This window comes from Mustela lutreola, chromosome 1 (genome assembly GCF_030435805.1).
Source record: "Mustela lutreola isolate mMusLut2 chromosome 1, mMusLut2.pri, whole genome shotgun sequence".
Lineage (NCBI taxonomy): Eukaryota > Metazoa > Chordata > Mammalia > Carnivora > Mustelidae > Mustela > Mustela lutreola.
Genome location: NC_081290.1, coordinates 87359824 through 87383480, shown reverse-complemented (window position 1 = coordinate 87383480; position 23657 = coordinate 87359824). Strand labels below are relative to the sequence as shown.

General features: G+C 40.4%; 1 protein-coding gene and 1 long non-coding RNA gene across 4 annotated transcripts in view; one reads left to right on the top strand and one right to left on the bottom strand.

Moving 5' to 3' along the window:
* AFG2A (AFG2 AAA ATPase homolog A) overlaps positions 1–22278 on the top strand; it is a 333130-nt gene extending 310852 nt beyond the window's left edge. For all 3 annotated transcript variants that reach the window (XM_059168987.1, XM_059168986.1, XM_059168980.1), the window contains one exon: positions 21875–22278. In XM_059168987.1, coding sequence (XP_059024970.1) covers positions 21875–22051 — 177 coding nt within the window. In that variant the 3' untranslated portion in view covers positions 22052–22278. The remainder of the gene's footprint in view (positions 1–21874) is intronic.
* Positions 18004–21854, bottom strand: LOC131828207 (uncharacterized). The gene is made up of 2 exons (XR_009352289.1): positions 21512–21854; positions 18004–19242 (listed from the first exon to the last, which is right to left on the bottom strand). It is a non-coding gene; the product is annotated as an uncharacterized LOC131828207 (long non-coding RNA).
* Positions 22279–23657: the final 1379 nt, after the last annotated feature.

The window sequence follows — 23657 nt, the reverse complement described above, 5'->3', positions numbered from 1 at the left end:
TCAAATGCTTCCTACCATTATTAGCATCTTTTTGTTCATCTACTGGGAAAAAAGAAAAGAAAAGAAACAAACCAAAAAAACTATCAGTTTCTCTTATTCAGAATCCAAAATTTGAGTCAAACCCATTTTCATAGGAATGTTCTGTGTAATGGGGAGTTAACTATCTAAATCAGGGGTCAGCCAACTATGGTGTGCAGGTCAAATCTGTCCCACAGTCTGTTTTTGCAAGACCTATAGGCTAAGAATAGTTTTACATTTTTAAGTGTTTGAAGAAAAATCAAAAGTAATAATAAAATACATGAAATCCTAATTTTAGCATCCGTAAAGTTTTATTAGCACACAGCTACACACATTCATTTTCATATTGCCTGTGGCTGCTTTCACACTAGAGGGACTCAAGTAGTGACAGGAGGGACTGTCTTCTAAAAATAAAGTCTGAAACATTTGCTATCTGGCCCTTTCGAGAAGAAATTCGCTGGCCCCCCATCCAAATCATTTCATCTACCACTCTACCCACATGCTTATACGCACTTTCCCTCCTCCTCCCCGCACGCCCCCCCCTTCCTCTTTTCCCCTTCACTCACAGACATCGTTTTGAATTTGGTAATTGCAATTACAAAGACATCAAATCCTGAGCCTATAGTAATTCATAAGCGGAAACACGTTTTAATTTACCTTTGACTTGTAGCTCTCTCCTCCCTGTCTGCTTTCCGTTTCCTTTGCAGCCTTTATAGAGAGTTTCTAAGGCCACGCCATTTTCCCAATATGTTTTGTTTTTAGGGTGGGGGTTAGATCTTGATACATTTTTTAACTTCCATGGAAAGTTCCCTGTTAGTATGTGGTCCCATTTTTAACCTATTTGCAGACACCCCCGATTATCTAAAATCACTTTCACATGGGGCTGAGGTTAAGCTTTATTTCTCTTGGCATGTCTCTGCTGCAGCAGACACTTCCTCTTTGCCTTGAAAGGACAAAACGATGTTCAGCTGTCTGGGCTTAGGCCCAGTATTTGATTTATACATTATTTAATTTCCTCCTGAAAATTGGAAGCAGGGCTTTCAGGAATGGAAGTCAGTATTTTTCATTTGTTTAAGAACACTTTTAGGTCTAATATAATCATCAGTAGTAGATGTCAGCATGATTGGGGGTGACTTAAGGTAAAACAAATAAAACATGAATACAAAGGAAAATTATTTGACAGTGGAGAAGATCTGAAGTTTTTGAATAATCATTATTGTACGTGTTACTAAATTTTTTTGTGCTAATGTTCATTCAACAAACTTTTTTGAGCTACATTTTAGCGCACCTGTCCTTTACCCATTGAAGGAAAGACCTTTCAGCATTACATTAGAGTTGAAATTTCGGGGTGATTAGAAGTTCGAGGGGGACTTAATGTAACCATTCTAGTGATTTTACATTAAAAACCGGAGGATTTTTGGTTTCTGTCTGAGCTGCTACTGCATTTTGTCTCCACAATTAAGTTCATGCACATGCCAGGATATATATGCCAGAGTGGTTTGAAATTGTTACAGCAGTGAACTCAGGAAATTAAAAATTAACTCTGGAAATACCATTTCTTGTTCTACATCCCCTTTTGGGTAGTGTGTTCCTTTTTAAATTTTACTTAGGTTGTTATCACAACCTGTCTCCTTTTTACTACCGAAGTTCTCAAAGAGTTTGGCATACCTAGTGCCTCCACTTCCTTGCTTCTAATTCCCGTCTCAAACCCTGGCCATAGTCTCTCCCTCCCTCTGCCGCTGCTGAGCTGATTGTGCTGTTTCCTCATCTCCAATCCAGTAACCAGCTCGGAGTCCTTGGCCTCCTGGCCTTTCTGCCTGTCTCCCAGAATTCATACCCCCTTCCCAAGACCTTCTTCCAATTTTCCTGGAGACTGTTTCAGTTTCCTCTAACTCTTCTTCTCTTGCACACATCCTCTCCTAGCATCAAGCTGAGCTAAAGTATTCCCAGAATTCTTGATTCTTGGACCTCTTCTCTCCCTACACTTTCAGCCTTTTCCTTCTTATCCTTCCTTGGTGCCTGAGATACTCAAAGAGAACTTAGAGATGGTCTGAACTTCTGTGACAGAGGCCTGCTGAAGCTGGTGGATGTGACTGACAGACGCGACAGGCCTTGAGAGGCATTAGGAAAACAGCATAAATCCACTCAGTGCACTTTTAAAAAGTACCAGCACCCCATAGTCACTGAGATCTCCCCTGGTCAGGAATTCATCAGTCAGAAAGCCATTTGGAAGCTGCAGCTTTGCAGAGCTTAGTCTTCATGGTGTCCTCAGAGCTAGGAACAAGCCGTGCTTGCCCAGGAGTCAAGATCCCTCTGCAGTGAGCCCCAGGATACTGTGCTCAGGGTAGTGATGGGGTCAAGAAAGGGAAGGCCAAGGACAGACTGACTTCACACTTTGAATATTTTCAGGAATTATTTGCAACCGCTCAGGAATATAAAATAATATCCCAGCTGAGAGCTTTGTTTAACATTCCATTTAGCACTAATCTCTACTTAATCTCTACTATTTTGATTTGGTTACTAGGTATTTAATGCAGCCCCTTGTTGCAGAAGACTAGCCAAGAGTACACTTGAAATCAATAGTAGTCATAGCTAGCTCTACTGAGTCTAGATGAGAACATGAGCACACAAGTTTAGTGGTTCTGAAGTTTGTGGGATAGTTGTTTTTTTAGCTTTTGGTAAGCCTTAATATTCTACCAGAGTTAAGTACAGCATCTGTTCTAAGGCGTAAAGGCCATATTTAGTCAAAGAATAAATTGTTAGGACTGAAGTCCTAACTTTAGTTAACATTGTCAAATATCAGACCTTATTCTTTTCATTTGTTCTCCTTCTTTTATCCTCATTCATTCATTCAACACAATTTATCGAGTACCTGTTATGTGCCTGGTACAGTTCTAGGCACTAGCATATGTTAGTGAACAAAATAAACAGAAGTCTGTACTCTTCGTGTGCTTCATTTTTGTGAGGGGAACAAACCAACAAAATAAGTTAAAATGCAATACATGGTTGTTTCAGTCAGAGGAACACGCACCTCTTGATTGCAGGGTCATGATTTCAAGCCCTATGTTGGGTATAGAGGTTATTTAAATAACTAAAACTTTTAAAAAATCATAAAAGAGTTAATTTAAAAAGAAAATGCAGGGGTGCCTGGGTGGCTCAGTGGGTCGGGGCTTCTGCCTTCGGCTCGAGTCATGCTCCTGGGGTCCTGGGATCAAGCCCCGCATCGGGCTCTCTGCTCGGTGGGGAGCCTGCTTCCCCCTCTCTCTTTGCCTGCCTTTCTGCCTACTTGTGAGCTCTCTCTCTCTCTCTGTCAAATAAATAAATAAAATCTTTAAAAAAAAAAAAAAAGAAAGAAAGAAAGAAAGAAAAATGCAGTATATGTGATGGCAGTAACAAGATAGGGAGCAAAATAAAGCAAGAAAAGAAAAGAGGAGGGAGAAGGCAGCAGTTGTCAATAAGGTGGCCAGGAAAAACCTCCCTGAAAAGGAGACAAGACCTAAGGCAAGTTAGTTATGCAAGGAAAGGTCATTTCAGAAGAAGAAACAGGTGCCAGTGGTTTGAACAAGACTGAGCTTTTTATACTTAAGAACAGTCAAGAAGCCAGTGTCATTGGAGTGAAGAATGTGGGGGTGTTCCAGTGTTCAAATGAAAAGAAAGTGGGAGGGTGTGAGTGGTATCAAATGTGGCTGATGGATCAAGTATATTGAGAATTAAGGACTGATCACTGAATTATGATCTTAACAGAACAATTCACTAAAGGATCACAAGTCTTGTTTCAGTGGGTTTGAGTGAGAACTGGGAGGAGAGGAACTAGTGAACAGCAAATAAAGACAGCTCTTCCAGGGACTTTTGCTGGTGGTGGGTTGAAGCAGGTATGGAGACAAGGGAGGGATTATGCTTTTAAGATGAGTAATTGCAACATATTTTTATGTTGGTGGGAAAAGTTGATTGTATGTGGAGGAAACAATTATAGCAGCAATCTTGACTTAGGAAAAAGAGAATGAAGTCCAGTACATAAATAGAAGGACTGATCTTGACAACCAAAATAGTCCATCCATTGAAACAAGAAGGAAAGGTAAGTGTGCAAGTACGAATAAATAAAATAGAGCAGATTGAGTGGCGGTGGCATATTGAATGTTCTTGTCTGCCATGTAAACAAAGTTTATTTCCAGCGTTTGAGTAAAATCTACTCAAAAAAAAAAAAGTATCCCTGTCATATGTTCATTTACTCACTATCTCTAGAGCTATCTCCATATTTGGCCAGCTTGTAAATGATTCATCTATGTTTTCTTCCTTTTATTGAGCAAAAACCTGTCTCCTACAGCTTTGGTCCTACTTCTGCTTCCTGGAGCCTCATGAGAGTGACAGTGCCAATCCTTCTCCATGAGTCTTTGGAGTACTGGAGGGTTGACCTGATTTCTCACTGCTGACCTCATTTGCTCTGGCCACCACACCTACCCCTCAGCATTTCTGTTGGCATATGCTGTGAGCCCCCTCACACAACTGATCGCTAGCAATCCTGACAGGGGCCAGGCTTATCTCGTTGGTTTTCATTTGTTAATTAGGACTCACTTGTCCTGGCCTTTGGGGCCTTTTTCCTCCTATGTTTGTTTTTTTCCCCACATATCCAGTGTTTCTAACAAATATTTATACCTAACCAGCATGCTGGCAAGGTTTTTATCTAATGCATTTATCCTACAAACAAAGCATAGCTATTAAAGAATCATCTCCAATCCAACTGTTATCCACCAGTTAGTCCCTTGTGATAGGATTATCAGTTCTCAGTTTTCACATGACTCCAGGTAAATCAATATCTAATCCAGAAGATTTAGCCAGATCAAATGGTATGGGGCAAAGAATAAAGAATATATTAGCAATGGGTTTAAGCCTCGGTGGCTGGGAGAATGGTATATCCCTGAAAAATAAGTTCATGGGGCAGGCAATTTGCAGATCCAGAAGACACATTCGATGTTAAATATTTGGGGTAGTAGGTGCCTGGACAGAGGCATGACTTGAAGATGAGTATTTCAAAGACATTTGCATAGGAGTGATGTTTGAAGAGAGGAGAGTAGATTCATTTTTCAAGAGGTGATAGGAAAAGACTAGAAACCAGAGGCCAAGTATAACGGATCTGTATTGGAAATGTCTACGGCACATAAACATGTGATCTTCTGAGAATTAGGAGCTACTCCTAGCATATTACCATGTACATGAAAAATAGATATAGGAGAACCACACTGGTTTGAATCACCAGGATAAGGAAGGGTCCTGATTTTCCTGTTTTCACTTCCCTAAGCCCAAGCATGCTGCTGTTTCTGAGTTCAGCTTAATTTCACTACTGTACTCATTACCACTAGGACAACCATTATAACAGAGTGCTTGTGGCAGTAGTGATCACCAGGACACAGTGACAGAGTGTGAGCTTCAATAGCCAGATTTCAAAGAAAAGCCAGATGAGTTTTGTAATGTAAAGCCTCTTGCCTATGTGGAGAGGTTGATTGGTGATGGGAGCTGGTAGAGACTGGAGGCCTTCACAGGCTGTTTGGAGCTGAGAAAAGTGGAAAATTGGAAGAATAAAGGCAAAAAAAAAAAAAGGGAGGGGGGGGAGACAGAAAATGTGATTTTTAAGACTCACCTTTTCTAAAATTTTGAATGAGCAGTGGTTAAACAAGATTTCTATAATCATATCCATGCTACAGTGAATAGGAGCATCTTACCAGTTCTTTGCTTTTTACTTTTGTACTACCTGAGCATTTTAGGCTTTGACCGACATATAAATGAATCTTAAAAGGGAACAAAAGACTGGAAACAACTCAAATGTACAGTATTTGGGACCTGATTGAATAAACTGTGCAGTTGTAAATAAAATAAGAAATAGCTCTCTGTGTAGCTTTAAAGTGATTTCTAGGATAAAGTTGTTAAGTAAAGAAAGGCAAGGCAGAGAGAAGTGTGAATAGTATGCTAAGAGAATTGTAAGAGGCGGAAGGAAAGCTTCCCTTTGTAAATATATCCCAGCCAATAAATGGAGAAGGAATAACAAATAGCACCATTTTGTATATTTAATAAAGAACTTAGACATTCACAAGTGACTATAAACCATAAAAGATTACTAAACGCTAAGTATTCCAACATCACATATGAAGAATTTGTTCCCAAAATATCCAACCACTCAAGCCTCTAGATCTTATTGTGAGTTTACAGAAAATACAGGACCCAGAGGATTGTGTTAAATCACACACAGAGATCCTGTCAAGAAAATAAAGAATGTGAGAAACTGTATAGCACATATAATCTAGTTTATTCAACATAAATTGTAAGGAAGAGAGGGAGAGAATTTTTTAGAGATGAAGTACAGTAACTAATACAAAGTTTAGGTCTTATTTTGATCCCAGTCTCCACAAAATAGCATGGAATACATTTATGAGTAATTGGCAAAATTTTAATACTAAATATTGATAATATTAAAGAATTGCTGTTTTTAATGTGAAATAATGATGTGGTTATGCTTTTAAAAATTGTTCTTAAAAAAAAAAAAATTCCTTTAGGGGCACCTGGGTGGCTCATTTAAACGTCTGCCTTCAGCTCAGGTCATGATCCCAGCATCCTGGGATTGAGCCCCACATCGGGCTTTCTTCTCATTGGGGAGCCTGCTTCTCCTTCTCCCTCTCCCTCTGCGGCATGCCTGCTTGTGCTCTCTCTCTGTCAAATAAATAAATAAAATTTTTTTAAACATTCCTTTAGATATATGCTGAAATATTTATGAATTGAATGTTATGATTATGGGATTTGCTTCAAAAAGCTAGTGCTGTGTTGGGGTGAGGATTAGAGTGAAGATGAAACAAGATCAGGCATGGGTTGCTCATTGCTAAAGCTAAGTATCAGGCAAATGAGAGTGCACAGTACATTATTCTCTCTGCTGTGGTGTATTTTTGAATTTTCTGTAATTTAAAAAGAAAATAAAGGGGGGTAATTATTGTCTCCCTAAATGTTTGCTAAGGATTTCAGTCTCCTCTATCTCCCCTTTCTCCTTTATTCTCAGGGGCAAGAATTGGGCAAATTTACAAAGCAGGGTGGCGCTGTTGTGAAAGACACTTGGCAAGCATCTTTCGGCCTCTTAGCTGGTAGAATGAAGTCAGTTTCCAAGCTTCGAATGCTGTCTATTTCATTCCCATTGCTCCGTAGGCCTTGTCAGCACGCATTTCCAGTTACATGCTTTTCCAGTTACAATTGAATTTAGGGACTGTCTCCAAATGAAATTTCCATAAACTTCCAAACTAAACAGCTCCAGACTTGAGGCTTGTATCTATTAGCTATTTATGACCCCTCCCCCACAAAAAAGTTGAGTTTTTGTTTGCTTTCTTTTCTGATTTTCACTGTGACTTCTCAGTTGCTAAGAAAGAGAATGAATTTAACATATAGATAGCATTGACTGTAACCCATGTTGAAATCATCATTCAAAAGAACAGCTTTAATTTTTCCTATAGAGTCCATGGTCATTTCCAAAAAAATTATTTTGGATAATATCTGTGGCCTGGAAATCAGTTGTACAGCTCAGAATGTTATCTGGACCCCTGATGAGCAGCGTGGTCTAAGAAAATGGCAGCTGGGAGCAAGGGAGACAGTTGCACCACTGGGCATGAGTTCCAGAGTGGCACCTTCTCAACAGAACAGTTAGAGATTATACAATCTCTATAGAGATTATACATGTTGCCAAGACAGCATTTGAGAGGAAACGATATATAAGCCACATAAATTGACTTACATATAGAGGAGTATAAAAGCCACTTTTTGCATTCTCTCTCTCATTCCCTCCACCCACCAACATAAGCCTGCCTTATAATATTATCTGTACTTCCAGCCCCCAAGAATATTCACTTCCTGTCCCCCAAAAACTGCAGAGTTGCTCAGTCATCCCAGTGTGACCGCACACACACTCACACACACACACACACAGTTGATCTGGGTACAGAGGAATGATCTCCCTCAATTTGACCCCATCTTTATACCCTCTTCCCCAGTCACAGTGATTGGACCAGGCTACTCAGGCTCCTTTCCACAAGAGTTTTCATAACCAGAACTGAGAAAAGGAGTACTTCGTGGTAGCTGAAGCTGTAAGATATAAAACATTTTTGCCATGTTTTCTTCCATGTGGGAAAAACCCCTATGTACTTAAGGAGGACTAAAACTCAACTCAGAGAGAAGCCAAGATCAAAATTAGGGAGAGTCCTGATAATGTCCCAGTCTCTGGTTCCAGTTGGTCTGCTGAGCCCAGCCTCACTCTTGTCCTTAGGTTCTGTTAGATTCAATAATATCCTTATAATAAATACCTCCTTTTGATTCAAATTAGGTTTCTGTCCCTAGCAGTTTAGCCCTAATATACAGCAGATGTCACAGCTGATTACACATATTTGCAGACATAAGAGAAGCTGAGGCAGAATTCAGTCCACCTTGCTCAGAGGCATTCACAAATGTAGTGTGAAAACTACTCACAAGTCTCCTTTGATTAAAGTTAGCCTGGTCGCATTTGTTATGGCAATTAAAGAATACATGACCTGAAAGTCTTTCAAGACTTGGGTTTCTTCTTAAAGAAAATAAATGAAAAGTGTTCATTAAAAGATTGATATAAAAATTTAATAATTCTGAGGTTAACCTAAAACTTAGCCTAATCTTCCATGGGAACATTTGTGTATGCGTGTGTGGGTTTTAAATTCCACAAATATTACTGAAATGAGCAGTTGGCAGAAAGATGTTTTAAAATATTTTGTTTCAGCATGTAAAATCTCGTTTTATTACAGAAATCTTTTGTTAAAGGCACAGCTATGCTGGGTTGCTGCCAGAGTGATGGGATTTTAAAAGCTCAGTTTATTTTTAAAAGATTTACAAATGCCAGGCTTCAGAACTACTGATGGTAAAATGTACATCACACTTTTTAAAGACTGTTTACTTATTTGTTTATTTATTTATTTTAAAGAGACAGCACAAGAGGGGGAGCAGGCATAGGGACAGCAGACTGAGCACAGAACCCTATGCAGGGCCCGATCCCACAACCCTGAGAGCACAACTGAGCTAAAATCAGGGGTCAGCTGCTCAACCCACAGAGCCACCTATGTGCCCCTTTAGTATAGTGCTTAAACTTACATCACATCTTGTGAGCTTACATTGCATCTGCAAATGAGTGTGCACATGCATGTGTGCTTGTGTGTGTATGTGCACATACACAATTGTCTGCATTCCTATGTATATGTGTATATGTTGATGTAGAGAACATAGTGTAACGTAGAGAATAGAGTAGGATGGGGGAGAGAACAGGAGAGACCTGTAAAATAATCCAACATTTCCCTTGGCTTGCATACTCTTTGGTGTAAATATGGAATGAGTACAATAGACATCTTGAACACACTTAGGAAAGATAGAATGGGTTTATTTCCAGTTAGATACCACTGTGCTAAAATGGAAGTGCTCAATTACCAGGTGTACTCTATCTAAAGTCTAGCAATCAGATCAGCAAATGAAAAAGTACACCCATAAGAGGAAAGTCTTGACACTTACTTCAATTTTCTCTACTTTACAACATTACAGAGTGTTTTTATGTCCATATTTATCATTTATAATAGACGATACATTAAGATTGCAAAATCATTTCCATTGTATTATAATTCCCTTGTGTTCAGTTGATTCATCTCTATGAAAAAAAAAAATTCCATCATTAGAAATGTCTACTAGTTTTTTCCCAATGATGATGACCCAATGAAAATGACCAACATTTTTTGATTATTAGAAATCTGAGGAAAGCTCACCTAATATAAAATGAGGTAGAAGTATAGATACAGTCTTGAAATCCACATACTCAGATTCACTCAATTTTATGTCTTTAGGTTTTAAGAACTAGGTGAATAATCTGTGCTTTAAAAATCCCTCATTAGCTCTAAACATGTACCAACTGCTACATTTCTCATAACCAAACCAGTCCCACTAAGGTATAATTTAAGGCACCATTTTAATTAATTTTTTTTGAAACATGATTTCTTAACTATCAATAAGTAGTTTCATCTATGTCTTTTCCCACAACTGTTTCCATGTCTGTTGATTGCTCTGAGGGCTTTCTTATAGTTTTTAGTTTGGTCTTTACAAGTAGACATTTTTCAGTCTTTCTTTAGGAGACTTTCTGGCTTTTTCATTGCTAAACTTGACAGAAGCCTTATTCTGTCATAAGCATCTTGCAAAGGAGTTTGGTTAACAGTAGTTAAGAAGGAATGCTTAGGTTTCATAGTCCATTATGTAATGGACTTAATGGTCAGAAGAGAGAAACATATGAGTGTTTTGGTTAAAGCCTTCATAAACGAAATTATCTTTATTTCCCACCTTGACTTGGATTATGAGTAACTAATGAAAGTGATTGTGCTATGTGGATTTTACAAATATTTGTAACTTCTTCTAAGTTATATCTCTCTCTCTCTCTCTCTCTCTCTCACACACACACACACACATATATATATATATATATATATATATATATATATATATTTTTTTTTTTAAGAGCTATATCTTACTACTGGCTTTCAAATCAGTAAAATCAATTTTTTTTTCTTTTTAATGGACATGCAGTAAATAGAGTTCAAAGTGTGTCTCACTCCTTACAAGACAATAGGCCATATAATTTTGCAGATAAAAAAACAAGCCCATCAGTTTCTAAATACCCAATGTATAATGTTATTACCAAATATTAAAACCTACATTAGTTATTTAAATCTAAAAATTCATTTATGGGTTAACTAAAATTACACATAGTTAATATTTGTCACTTGTAAATTCTAATCTTATCTTGGATACTTGGCTTTTCATTCCTTAACTAGCATTCTTAAGTTTGCAGTCTTAGTGTATTACCTTAGCTTTTTTTAAATAAGCAAGATAAGATATTGGTCTTTAGGTTCCTCTTCATGTCAATAAAGACCTAAGAAAGTCATACCTAGGGGCAGCTGTTGAATGTTTATACGGTACAAGAGGAAGATCTAAAAAAGCAAAAACTACTTTCCCTTTACAGTTATTAACTCCATATTGCAACCCCTATACTCCTCAACTGTGATAATTCTAGATAAATACATTCTAGAAAGAGGAAGATAGATATTATGAAGCATTCATAGGATTTAGGAAGGTTTGAAATATAGAACAGTGGATCTTAAGACTTTTGGGGTAATGGTTTCTTTTTAGAATATGATGAACACTTTGAACCGTCTCTCTAGAAAAAAAAGGAAATTTTGTGTATAAGTTTTCATAGGTTTCAGTATATCCTTAGACCCATTTGGATATCTAAGGACTCTAGGTTAAAAATCTTTATTATATGGCCAATAAATGCACAAAAGTGACATTTTGTATAAAATGTGATATCCATAAAATAAGTACAAGATAAGTAATTGTATTGTCTTTTCACTCCCTGTCATGTGCTGGTGGTATACTTAGTGTTTGCTCCCCAGGACCTATCTTCAGATGCCCCTCAGTTAGCTACAAATTGTCAAGTCATTTTTTTTTTTTCTGTTTAACACAGATAGCTATTGACACAATACCATACTTTTTAAAATTATTTTAGAGATACCATGCAAGACTGCTGATCAGTTAGACCAGCATGCAGCTGCTCAGAAAATGGAAAAAGAGAAAGGAGTTTATTAAAGATTAAGACTCGGTATAGCATGACTGAATGGGTGAAGGTGGTCAAAAGTTACAAACTTCCAGTTAAGAAATAAGTATTTCCTGGAGAGGTAATGTATAGTATAGTGACCATAGTTCATAATAGTGTATTGTATATTTGAAAGTAACTAAGAGGGTACATCTTAAAAGCCTTCATCACACACAAAAAATGCAATGATGATAGGCGTTATACTGTAGTTATCATTTCACAATAATAAATGTACTGAATCATGTTATATACCTGAAACTAATATAATGTCATATGTCAATTATAGTTCAAAAATAAAAAATAAAAAAGGACTGGCCATAAAGGGGGGAAAGGTTCTAACTCCCAAATACTCCACTTCGTGAATGTTCAAAGATCACAAATTAGACAGAATTCAAAGAAGGCTACCCAGGGCATCTCTGAAGCTACAGAGTTTCCAAGGAGGCATTTTAGGTTTGTGTTGGGGGTTGGTAGGGGCAAGATGTGGGGGATGGCAGTGAAGATGGCTGACAGGTGAGGAAACATAGGGTGTGGTTTAACATACTACCTAAATCCTCCACCCACTCACCTTGACCCCAGTCATTATTTCCCTATCTCCCACAACAGTGGCATGAAGAATCAAACCCTCCAGACTTAAAGGGGAGTCCTTCAGCAGGCTGACCTTCATCTCCCAAGAACATGCCCTGCCCTGCTCTTTCTCTCCTCTTTGCCTGGGGCCAACCCCAAGCTCCCCCCATTCTGGATGCTTTTACCCAAAGTCTTGTGTCTCTTCTAGCTTTCTGGCCATAGCCTGGTCATCAATCTTAAGACTCACAAATATACACCTCAACTAGAATGACCCATTGTTCTCAAGACATTTTTACTTTTTTTAGTCCATAGTAGATAATTATCTTGGCTGCAGTTGTCAACAGCAGGGGTGTGTGTGTGTGTGTGTGTGTGTGTGTGTGAAGGCAAAAATTAATTTATATCACTATTCAGAGATGACCTTAGCGGGAGACCTTTTTTGCAGATTCCCAAAGGTCAAGAGACATGCTAACCTGGTATGTTTGAGGAGTAGAGTGGAGCAAAGACTAAAGAGCCTCCATGGGAATTCCAGTCTAGTGAGGGAGATAGACATTTACCACAAATAACTTTATATCCCTTCTGACAATTGTAACATGATAGAATAGTTCAAGTTGCTACCAAACCATAAAACAAGTGATCCTAAAGCAATCAGGCCTGGGGAGTTAAGTGAAATTGCCTCCAGGAATGCCTCCCAATGGAAACATTTACACTGAACCTTGAAGAGTAAATAGATTAGCCAGTAGTCTGTACATCTTGTTCCGTGAAAGCATTTTGTTTTCTTCACCACTATATTCCCCTGAGTACCTTATTTCTGGTCACTAAAGACTTCTTGGATAAAGGAATGAATAGGGGTTCAACCGTCTATTTGCCCTCTCACCCTCTCCTTCCCTGCCACGTGGTTCCTGCTTTCTCCATTCCTTTAACAGTTGGTATGTTTTCTTCAAAACTAAAAATACCCTTTTTGATCTTGTGTGGTTCAATTAATGTTAGAAACACTTAAAATTCCCCTAAGTGCTGATGGTTGTAGAAACAATAAGAATGAAATCTCCACATCTGTCCTGCCCCAAGGCTCTGTGGAATGATGGATTCCTTTGTAAATTTTTAAAAAGTAGGAACTAGTGTGGCCTCCGTGCAGAAGAAAGTTTGCTCACTTGCTGTACATATACTTCAACTATCTATTTTAGAGACCTCAGAATAACTTGAAATCAGTAAAATTCAGCAACCCAGGGCTTTTCCCACCTTCTTTGATGTCATTGTGCTTTCATGTGTTTTTACAGAAATTCTTACTTTCCTTTGACTCAGTGGCATTCTGTGTTGCATTCTAAATAGTATGACCCTAACATAATCCCAGTTGGATGGATTATGCTAGGGTTTATTCTGCAGACAAGTCAAGGGACTTTAACCCAAGGGCAACAGTTAGGTAGTTTCCTTAAATCTGGAATTTGCCCCCCTCAAAACCCTCACTTCCACCCCAGCGCCGTTGTGGTTAGGTGTCATCAAAAGTACCCTAAAGAAATGCCACTGGCTTCCCCTCTGAATTCCCGCCCTGTTTTGCGCTCCGGAGCTGCTTTCTTGGCAGTTTGGGGCGGCCCTGGCCGTGCGTGCCCGCCCGTGACAGTCGGACTTCCATCTGCTGCTCCGCGGCCAGGAGCCTGCTGCGCTCCCTTCAGCCCCATCTTTCATGCCCGGGCCATTCAGCCACCTTTCAGCGCGTCTCAATGCGCCGGGGAGAATGGGCCCTCGGCGTCCACGGGAGCACATAATCTCCCAGGTAGCCTCCTCCTTGAAGCACCTCCAGTGCACGCTGTTCGCAAACAGCAGGACACCACTCTCTACTGGGCTCCTAATCCCTCAGACACACAGGGGAAGGAGGTCGCGGGGCTGTGAAAGAGAAAAGAAAGGCGAGGGGGCGGGCGGCGGGAGCGCACACAATGTCCGCCCGCGGCCGCCGGCGGCTGCGCACAATCAGCGCCAGCTGCAGCCCAATTAAGCTCAACAGGTCACAGGTGTTCCAGACAGAAGATGCTTTTCACAAAAACCACTTTCTTGAAAATACCTAAGACTTTTTAAAGCACTGCAGCCCATTTCTTTTGGTAGATTCTTTAAAGCTATTTAGTACACTTGAAATACAAAGAAGCTGAAAGCACATTTAGGCCTCACTGGAAGGCGCGCTTTCTTCTTGCCCAACAGCAGGAGCAGCCGCTGCGCGCCCGCCGCGGGGCCGGGGAAGCTCGGCTCTGCCTCCGCGTGGATTCCGTGCAGCTGCCGGGGCCGGCTGCGGCGTCTCTCCTCCCCGGCCCCCTCTCTAACGACGCTCTCTGCCCGCGCGGAGGACTGCCGCCTGGCCCCGTCCTTGTCCTCGACGTTACAGATCCCGAGGCTGCAGTGGCCATTGCCCCAAGAGCGTCGAAGCAGCCCTGCCAGGAGCCCAGGGAACTAGGTGTTCGCATTCAGCCACCCAGAGCCACGTTTCTCGTCCCGGGAGGTCACCCTGTGCACACGCCTTCTCCTCTAGCACTTTTAAAATCGCCCACTTCTTTTTCTGCTCAGATCTGAGCGCCTTCTTTGCCTGCAGAGTGGGGTGACGGGAACCCAGCAGAACTTCAGCTGTGGGCTAAGCTGCCTTCGGGACTTTGTTACCCTCCCGCCTTCCTCTGGAGGACAGATAACCCCTGCGAGGCACCTGGGAGCTTCGTGACGGCAGTTCTGTTAGAATGTCAGCCTGCCTGTGGGAAGTGGAGCGGTTTTTAGCTCCCTGATTAGGCCTCCTTGGGGCGGCGTGCTTTTTTCCCAGCCTTATAAGCTGCTCGCGGATTTGTGTTCCTGATGTCCTTCCCATAATCTGCTTACAGTCCGCGGAACAGGAGGGCGCATACTGCCTACCCAGGCCTTATCTGGAAATGGAAGCAACTGTACTTAAATCAATAGTGGGGTCCTAGTCTTCCAGCGCCCCAGGAAAGAAGATGGTGCGACTGCCAAACTGGAACGAGCAAGGGCAGGGTTATAGCACCGGTCGATGACTACCCGAAGTAGCATCCAACTCTTCAGGTTTTCCTTCCTACCGATTAGGTTTTGGTAAAGTCTTTGCCTTGACTGTTTACCACATCAAAAATTTTTTTTTTATTTTTAATTACTACTGCCTGCTTAGAAACCATGTGAGTTTTAATTTTCGCAATATGCCTGTTTCTCTTTTGCTAAGCTGAGCCACCTGTTTAAACTCTTCTGGTCTCGTGGTGGATTGGGGGAAAGAACCGTAGGCTATGTATAAGAGGTTTCTTTTCTTTTTTTTTTTTTTTTCCACAGTGAAGTAAGACATTGTTCTTATTCTTCATGGCATTCAGAATTCTGCACAATTGCCTCTTTTGCCCTTTTGCATTTAAAAGTGAGGTAATTAGATTTCCCAAGGTTCAATGGTCAAGAGCCTTCTCATCCTGGGAAGTTGCTTCCCCACACCCCTCCCAAGTGGAGTTGTCTCACGTAATCCAGTTATTGCTGTATTGTTGTTCGAAAGGCACTGCTTTTTTCAGCGGGCAAGCATAGCATGAAAATTCATACTTATATGTCCTCTTTCCTCGCTGAGGTACTTTTTACCTGCATTTGAAAACGATTACTATTTTCCTCAGTGACTTTGTTTTGAAGATTTCTGAACATTTTCATGAAAAATCTTTTCCTTTCCTACCTCTTAGGAACTCAGTTAAATATGCCTAAATCTTTCATATAGAGAGTTCCTGCTTATTTTATATTGTTTTTCAGATATCTGATAGCTCTATTATTATTACAGAATCCCTGGGAAGAGAATTTGTGACATGCTGGCACCAAATAAATGGGTGTCGTGGCCACCGCAACAACAATGTGTCTTAGTTTAGCTCTGATGGTGAAATCTTGGGCCCACTCTGCTTGTCTTTTGTCTCATTTTCTCATTTTCTCAACTGGTACTTTTGCAGCAAGGCATATATAGATCTTAAAAGGCTGGGTATTTGTTTTTTAATCAAAACTGAAAAAGGACACAGACAACAGACACCCAGTTTTACAGAGCCAGCCAAAACAGTCACAGCCTAATGGCAAAAGCAACCTTGCTGGTAGTTGGCTAATAATTCATTTAAATGATCTAGTCTGCAGCTGATGGAGGAAGAGGAGGACATGGTGAAGGGATTAGGGGAAAGCTTCCAAAATCTTTTTTGCCAAAGATGTTAAGGTGTTCTAGTGCCAAGAGTTTTCTTTCTAAATGGGTTGGTTTAACATTCCAGACAGTCTGTGATTCAAATTCATCTATTCTACACATCTTCTCATGAGATTCTTCTATAGCCTCATGGGAGAGATTCACCAGAATTCCCCCATCACTGGCCAGTCCTAGACCACGTGTGGTTTTGAATGTGATGCCAGCAGAATGATGAATTGTGTGGGCCCTGAATACACTGTAGTGAGATATATGCATAGACATACATGCACTTACCTCACTATGTTGTCTCGCAAACTTTAGAGATAGAGAAACAACCTACTTTGAATTGATAGGTTTCTATAGCAATCCTTCTTAGTTTCTATAGCAATCAGTCCACAACAGAGAGAGAGAGAGGTAATTTTTCTACAATGCCCTCACCCTTTCAAAGCTTAATACAGAAAAGAAAACCCCTCAGCTGTTCATTGATGCCACATTATTTTCATCAAATGGGACAACAGATCACCATTTGTAAAATTTTTTTGTCCCAAAGCTTCCATTTCAGTCCTCTAACCCAATATGTATTACTGCATTCTTAGTAAATGTTCAAGGTTATTTCTCAATGACAGTGCACCTTTCCCCTTGACAATCCAACAGACGAGTTCCTGTCCCCATGTAACAAATTTTGATACCTAAGGAAGCATCCCTCAAAATAACACAGGCATACTTGTATTCTTGGCAAAAGTTCTAATTTATATTACTTCTAAAGCCAGAACTTGATTCAAAGTAGTACGCCAAACTGAAACATTGCTTCAGATAAGGTATAACAGTGTTAAACAATTTTTGTTACTGATGTTACCATTCCAGAGACTTAAGTATGACTGACAAAGTATAGGCTGTATGTAATGTAAGTAAAAATATTATAGGATATGGACCAAATATGAAAAAGTTGCATATAATGTATACTTTGTAGAAACTTGTTTATAGTTAAGGAAATGTTCGGTTCTATTCGACAAATACGCATTGACCATTTGCGTCTCCAGAGCACAAGCGCGTGCTGTGGCTGCTCTTCTTTGATCCCGTTAAACAGACTGGTCCTTCTCCAGGCTCTTTTTTCCTCCCTTTCCCTCTTTTCTCTATTCTGCAATAGGAGAGAGCAAAAAGGGGAAAAAAGGATATGTGAGAGGCAAAAGCCATTTTGTGTCCTGATTGAATTGTTCCGTGTGGGTTAACATCTCCCATAGCGTGTGCTGAAGATCATCAGTAACTTGAAAGATAGCCACCCACGGGTTGTTCTGCCATAACCAGGGCAGAGGGAGTCTTCTGTGGGAAACCGTGGGTTAAAGAAAATTAAGCAGATTACTACTGCCAGCCTTCACAAAAATCTTTCAAATTCTACGGTGCAGTGTGGGAAACAGAGTCTATGCACTGTTACCTAAAACTTATACTTCTTCCTCTGAAAAGACACTGATCTGTCAAGGGGAATGCTGGCATGGGCCCTGAGAGCAGGTAGCAAAGCGACACTTCTCCTGAGAAGTATGAGTGACTCCAGAGCAAATAGAAACCAGCCTTCATGAAATGAGCCTCCTAAGAATACTTCCGTTTTCAGGCATACCTTTTTATTTGGGTTAGGAGAGAAGAACCAGTAATCCATTTAATGATTCTCCCTTTGGAATTTCTAAGAAGCCCTTTCATGGGGAGAAAATAAAAACAAAGGAAGCTTTAGGAATTATTCTCTGTCAGCTGCTTATGCATCAGTCGCTTGTGAATTGGGTGTAGAGCTTTAGAGATGACTGTCATTGACTAGCCTTCACTGTTATTATGGCCCACATGACTTCTGAAAACTGTCATTTTATTTTTAGTGACATTTTGATGACAGAACTACTCTTCTCTCTTTCTTTTTTTAATTCTCCATTTGGCTACACAATCTCTGGTCTCTTTCGCCCCCACGGTGCTGTTTCTTTGCCCACTTTATTCCTCCTGCTCAGAATGCCTGTGTCTGTTCTATATGCGTATCTAGATTCTGCCCTTCCCACTTCAGTTTATGGAGCAGTAATTCCTCTCTTCTTTCCATACCAAAGCATTTTTCCTATAGCCTTGCTTAACAGTACCTCTAATACCATGCCAGATGGGACAGTTAATTGACCTTGGTCCCCTGCTGGTGGGGGAGCACCAGAAGACTGGTAGCCATGTCGTAGACATCTCTGGATCCTCTGCCTGGCCTCATCTGGTGGTTGTACAGAGTTAGCTATCCAGTGGGTGTTGATTGATGAGTGACCTGTTACTTATTTGTAGTGTCCTACTTCCTCTTGGTTACTGGTTGTATATTGCTAAAGCAAATATGATAGGAAAATAGAAGTGGCAGAAAGTTCTTCAGGGCATCCCTTATAAATGTTATGAAACAGGAAAACCTTTCTTGAAGCAAGTGTTCAATTCAGACTGTCCTCCAGCTGCTCTGGAAGGGCGAATGACTGTGGCCCTTCTGTACAGAGGAAGACACCTTCCTATGAGGTGCTTGAAAGTACCAGTATCCAGCTGCTCTGTTTCCTTGGCCATTGTCTCTCAAAGGCTCCCAGGGTCATCTCTATTGAATTCAAACATTTCTCAGTGTTCTTGTCAAAACTCCGTCCAAGTTTTCTATACCTCACAATTTTGTAGTTCTCCAAATTGGATGGAATTGTTAATTAAGGGTCAGGCCAGTAAATACTAAATATAGTAGGACAATTACTCTTGAATGTTAACATATGTTGAGGCTGTAAGTTACAAACATCCAGCTTTCAGGTGGCTGCTACTGCTCTGACCACATCTCACCACCAGTGTCCCTTCAGTCACAGTTCTGAAAGCGACCAAAGAAAGGCAAAAGGCAAGTTAGAAATTGGGAAAATCTATACACAGAGATACAATGGAAAGAAAGTTGATCTGCAGAGAGGATTTGCTCAGGGTTGCTGACCCCAAGGACAGACTTCAGGGCCCCAGTGACCCGTCACTTCCCACTACCTACATCTCCCTAACCTGCCTTGTTAGGCCACCTGAGGTTCTGGTGATTAGAGAGGTATAACCATTCCTTTTCCAGTTTGATTACTGTGTACTGAAAAAGAAAGCCTGCCAGACCAGCAGTTCACTTTCTCAGATGTACAAGCAGCAGGAGCTACTCACTATGTGGCCGTGTCACCAGATTCTGGGAACTTGCAAGGAACTTGAGAGGGTCCAGGCAACCTTGCAGTCACCTCTCTTTTCTTCAGCCCAGCCTCCCCACAGCGCACCCCACACCTTACACATGCTTGTCTGGCCACTCCATTGCCATCCTTCCATCAGATGGTGCACACTATTAGGGACATCACTGCCTTGTATAGAACCTGGGGGCGGGGAGCAGTGTTCACATAGCAATGGATTAGTACAGTCCTTAGTAATTGTCTAGCACATGTGGTAGGGACTCAGTAAATTTCTGTAGCCATCGTGTGCTGGGCCCGGTATTCTCTGGGATAAGTCTCAGTTATGAAGTGTGCAAGACATGCATTGGCCCAGAGCTGGTGACTTCTCTACTCCACTTAGCCAGAGAAGGAGCCACATAATGGAACATTCCTTGTACTGTCTCAGAGAAAGAGCTTAAAGTCCACCAACCAGCAGGAAGATCAGGCCTTTTTGCCTCTTCCAGTGATTCTTCTTCAAACTTCAGCCTTGCAACCATTGCTTCAAATTCTTGCAGATAACAGGGGCACTCGAGGGACTCAGTCAGTTAAGTGTCTGCCTTTGGCTCAGGTCACCATCTCTAGGTCCTGGGATCGGGTCCTGGGATGGAGACCCGCATTGGTCTCCCTGCTTAATGGGGAATCTGCTTCTCCCTCTGCCCCTCCCCACCCCCACTCAGGTGTGCATACGCGCCTGTGCTCGCTCTCTCTCTCTCTCTCAAATAAATAACTAAATAAAATCTTTTTTTTTTTTTTTTAATTCTTGCAGATAGCAGAAGTGCTGCTCAGATGGAGGGAAGGAGAGAGTTGAGGCTTTCCCTGCTTGGTTGTTTTACCTCCCTTCACGGAGGTCCTCAGGGTCACTTTCTACAGAGTGGAACCATCAGATAACCATTTTACCATGCTGGGCATTTCATGTGCTTTTATTGTGCTTATTAATTATTACATCTTGTTTTCAAAATAACTCTTTTTGCACCAGAACGTGTGATGAAGTTGTTTTTGCAAATCCCTGGAAGTTTTGCCCTTTCCTTCAACAGTTGGTAGCCACTCTTTTTGGAAAAGCATTAACGTGCATAACCACTGTAGTCAACTTCAGGGCTCATTAATGAAGCCCAGAACTAATAGTTACATTGTCGTAATTTGACAAAGCCATCTAAATCTATGCGTGTTTTTTGAAAGCTCCCTAAACATGCTGCTAAATCCCCTAAAAAGCTACTAAACTGCTTTGGCAGCCATTAGCCCAGCATAAGCAGAGGAACTCTTTTCAGTAAGTGAACAAACAGAGAAAATATGCTGAATGGCTGGACAAATGTGTTTCAGCTGGCCCTTTCATTTACCGATATAAAGGTGCAGTCAGTATCAATCACTGTTGTCCCTGTTGCCCTGAAAATCACAATATCTCTTTTCATCCCACAAGCTCTTTTCACCACAGTAATGTGTCTTTAGAATGACACTGGCATCAGCCTGCTTCCGCTGTCTGAAGTCCAGAGAGCTTAAAAACACATTTCAGGATTCAAGACTTGAACCTTCCTCCCCTTCCGCTTTCCTACCGCCCACTCTGTCCTCCCTCACTCTGCATCCACTCCACCCCCTCCCCAGATTCCTTTCAATTCTTCCAGCTTTCCTCACTGAGTAAACAAAATTCACTTCTCTGTTCCAATGCAGCTCTCCAACGTAAACGCAGACAACTTCTCTCCGATATTCCCAAGATCTAAGAACTCAGTTCAAGGGATGCACATAAAGAAATGCTTTTACGTGTGGGTAAAACCTCAGAGGTCAAATGGAATGTGGAAATTCTATGCCCTGACAAGTGTGCTGATGAGCAGGACCTTGCTGCATATCAGGGTATCTCCTTCCTCCGCCCTCACCCCCTTATCTCTTGGTTCCCACCTGCCCCCAACGCACATACACACTCACCTTTTGTCACCTTGTAGCAGAAATATGTGCCCGAACGTGTGTTCCACCTTTACCACTGCGAGCTTCTTAAGAACAAATGCCGTGTCTTACATCTCTGCTAGCCCCTCCTGATTCTGAGTACTTAATACATTGTTTTGGAATGAAGGCGATTACTTTTTATCCTTCTGAAAAACGAAGCAGAATAAGCGTGAAGATCCATGTTAGCGATGTGCTTCTGGTTGTAGCAGTTATCACAGATGAATATTTGAAATACTACATTTCTAAAAAAAACAGTACTGATTGTTTTTTCTCTCCCTTTCTTTCTTTCTTTTTTTACTTTTATTTTTTTGATATGTTTGTTTTTATTTCATTGTTTTGCTTCAGGTTATAGCTGTCTGTAGGGAAGCAGCCCTTTTAGCTCTGGAAGAAGACATTCAAGCCAACTGCATTACGAGAAGACATTTTACTCAAGCCTTGAGCACTGTGACACCAAGAATTCCTAAATCACTGAGACGTTTCTATGAGGAGTATCAAGAGAAGAGTGGGCTACATTCAATCTGACGAAGGATACGTATTCATTGTGCTAAAAATGCTTTCTAGACAAAACCTGTTTCTCTTTTAAAAATTTGTCTTGGGCGCCTGGGTCACTCAGTCTGTTAACCATCTGCCTTCAGCTCAGGTCATGAACCCTGGATCCTGGGATCAGAGTCCCACACTGGGCTTCTCTCTCTCTCTCTCTCTCTCTCTCTCTGTCTCTCATGAGTAAATAAAATTTTTTTTAAAAAGTTTGTCTTGAGAGTGTCCAAAAAAATCCTTCATAAGCAAAGTGTCTGAATTATGTTGACTGGAATTGAGAGGCTTCAGTGTTTAAAGACATTTTAAATGAAATGGATACAGTAAAACTATCCATAAAAATCTCTGGACACGAGTTTAAATCAGTTTTATCTGGAAATGTATGCTGATATTTAAAAACAAACTTTAGCTTTTTCATTTTTGACCTAGTTTATTCCTCCCATGAAATGCTTTCCTAACTCCAGAATCTGTTTCAGTCTATTCCTGAATGGCCAGCCTGTAAACATCAGTTTTATACAAGAAATACAAGATACATGTCGATTAGTCCATAGTGAGAAAGATTTACAGATCTTTATTTTTAAAGGCCAGCCAGTGAAATAGCCAAATGTACCAGCCAGGTTTATATGGCCTTGTTTCCAGGTATGTTTTTGTTCTTATTATAATTTACACCTACATTTTTGCTTTGGCCTTCTTAATCTGTACTAATGGCAATTTAAAAAAAAATTAAGAGTTATTTCATGTAATGCCCTTTGTAAATTTAAAAGAATAGGAATTATAATCCCAGTCCAGGCCTAAAGCAATAGACCTGTTTTGTTTCATGCAACACTATAGATAAATTGTATGTTCATGTGTTAATTTGCACCCATTTTTAGGTTACCAATAAACTTTTTCAGTTCACAGATAAACCAAATTGTACTTGTAACCATATTGTCTTAGGCTGCATTTGAAATATGTATATTTGTGCTCCTAATTATTTATTTTCAGAATTTCTTGACACTTGAATATTCCATAAAAATCTTTGAAAAACTGTCAGAAATTGATTCCCTGACTTCCAGTTGAGAAAGTGGCAGTGGAAAGAATGTGCACTGAGACATGCTCACTGTAGATCTTTGAAAATTTCCAGAAAGACAAGTCAGGCGAGAAATACCTGATTATCACAATAATGGGACTATACAGTTTTATATTCTGAAGTCACCTCTCAAATATCTTACCCTTTGACTATCAAAAATAGACTTGCAAGGCATTTTTTTCCCCAGACTACATTACTTTATTAATATATACATAAAACCACCCACAGGACTACTACTTAGAGCTCTACTGTCAAATATAATAGCTACTAGCCACATACAGCTATTTAAGTTTAAATTTTAATGAATTAAAATTAAATAATATTAAAAACTGAGTTCACCGGACACATTAGCTTCATTTCAAGTGTCCAGTAGCCACCTGTGACAAGTATCTGCCATGTGGATAGAATAGATTGTAGAATACATCTATCACTAGAACATTCTGTTGGTTTCTGCTGATTTAGAATATAAGGCTTACATGATGAAATAGGACCTCAGAATTACTATTATGCTTTGCATTTTCCCTT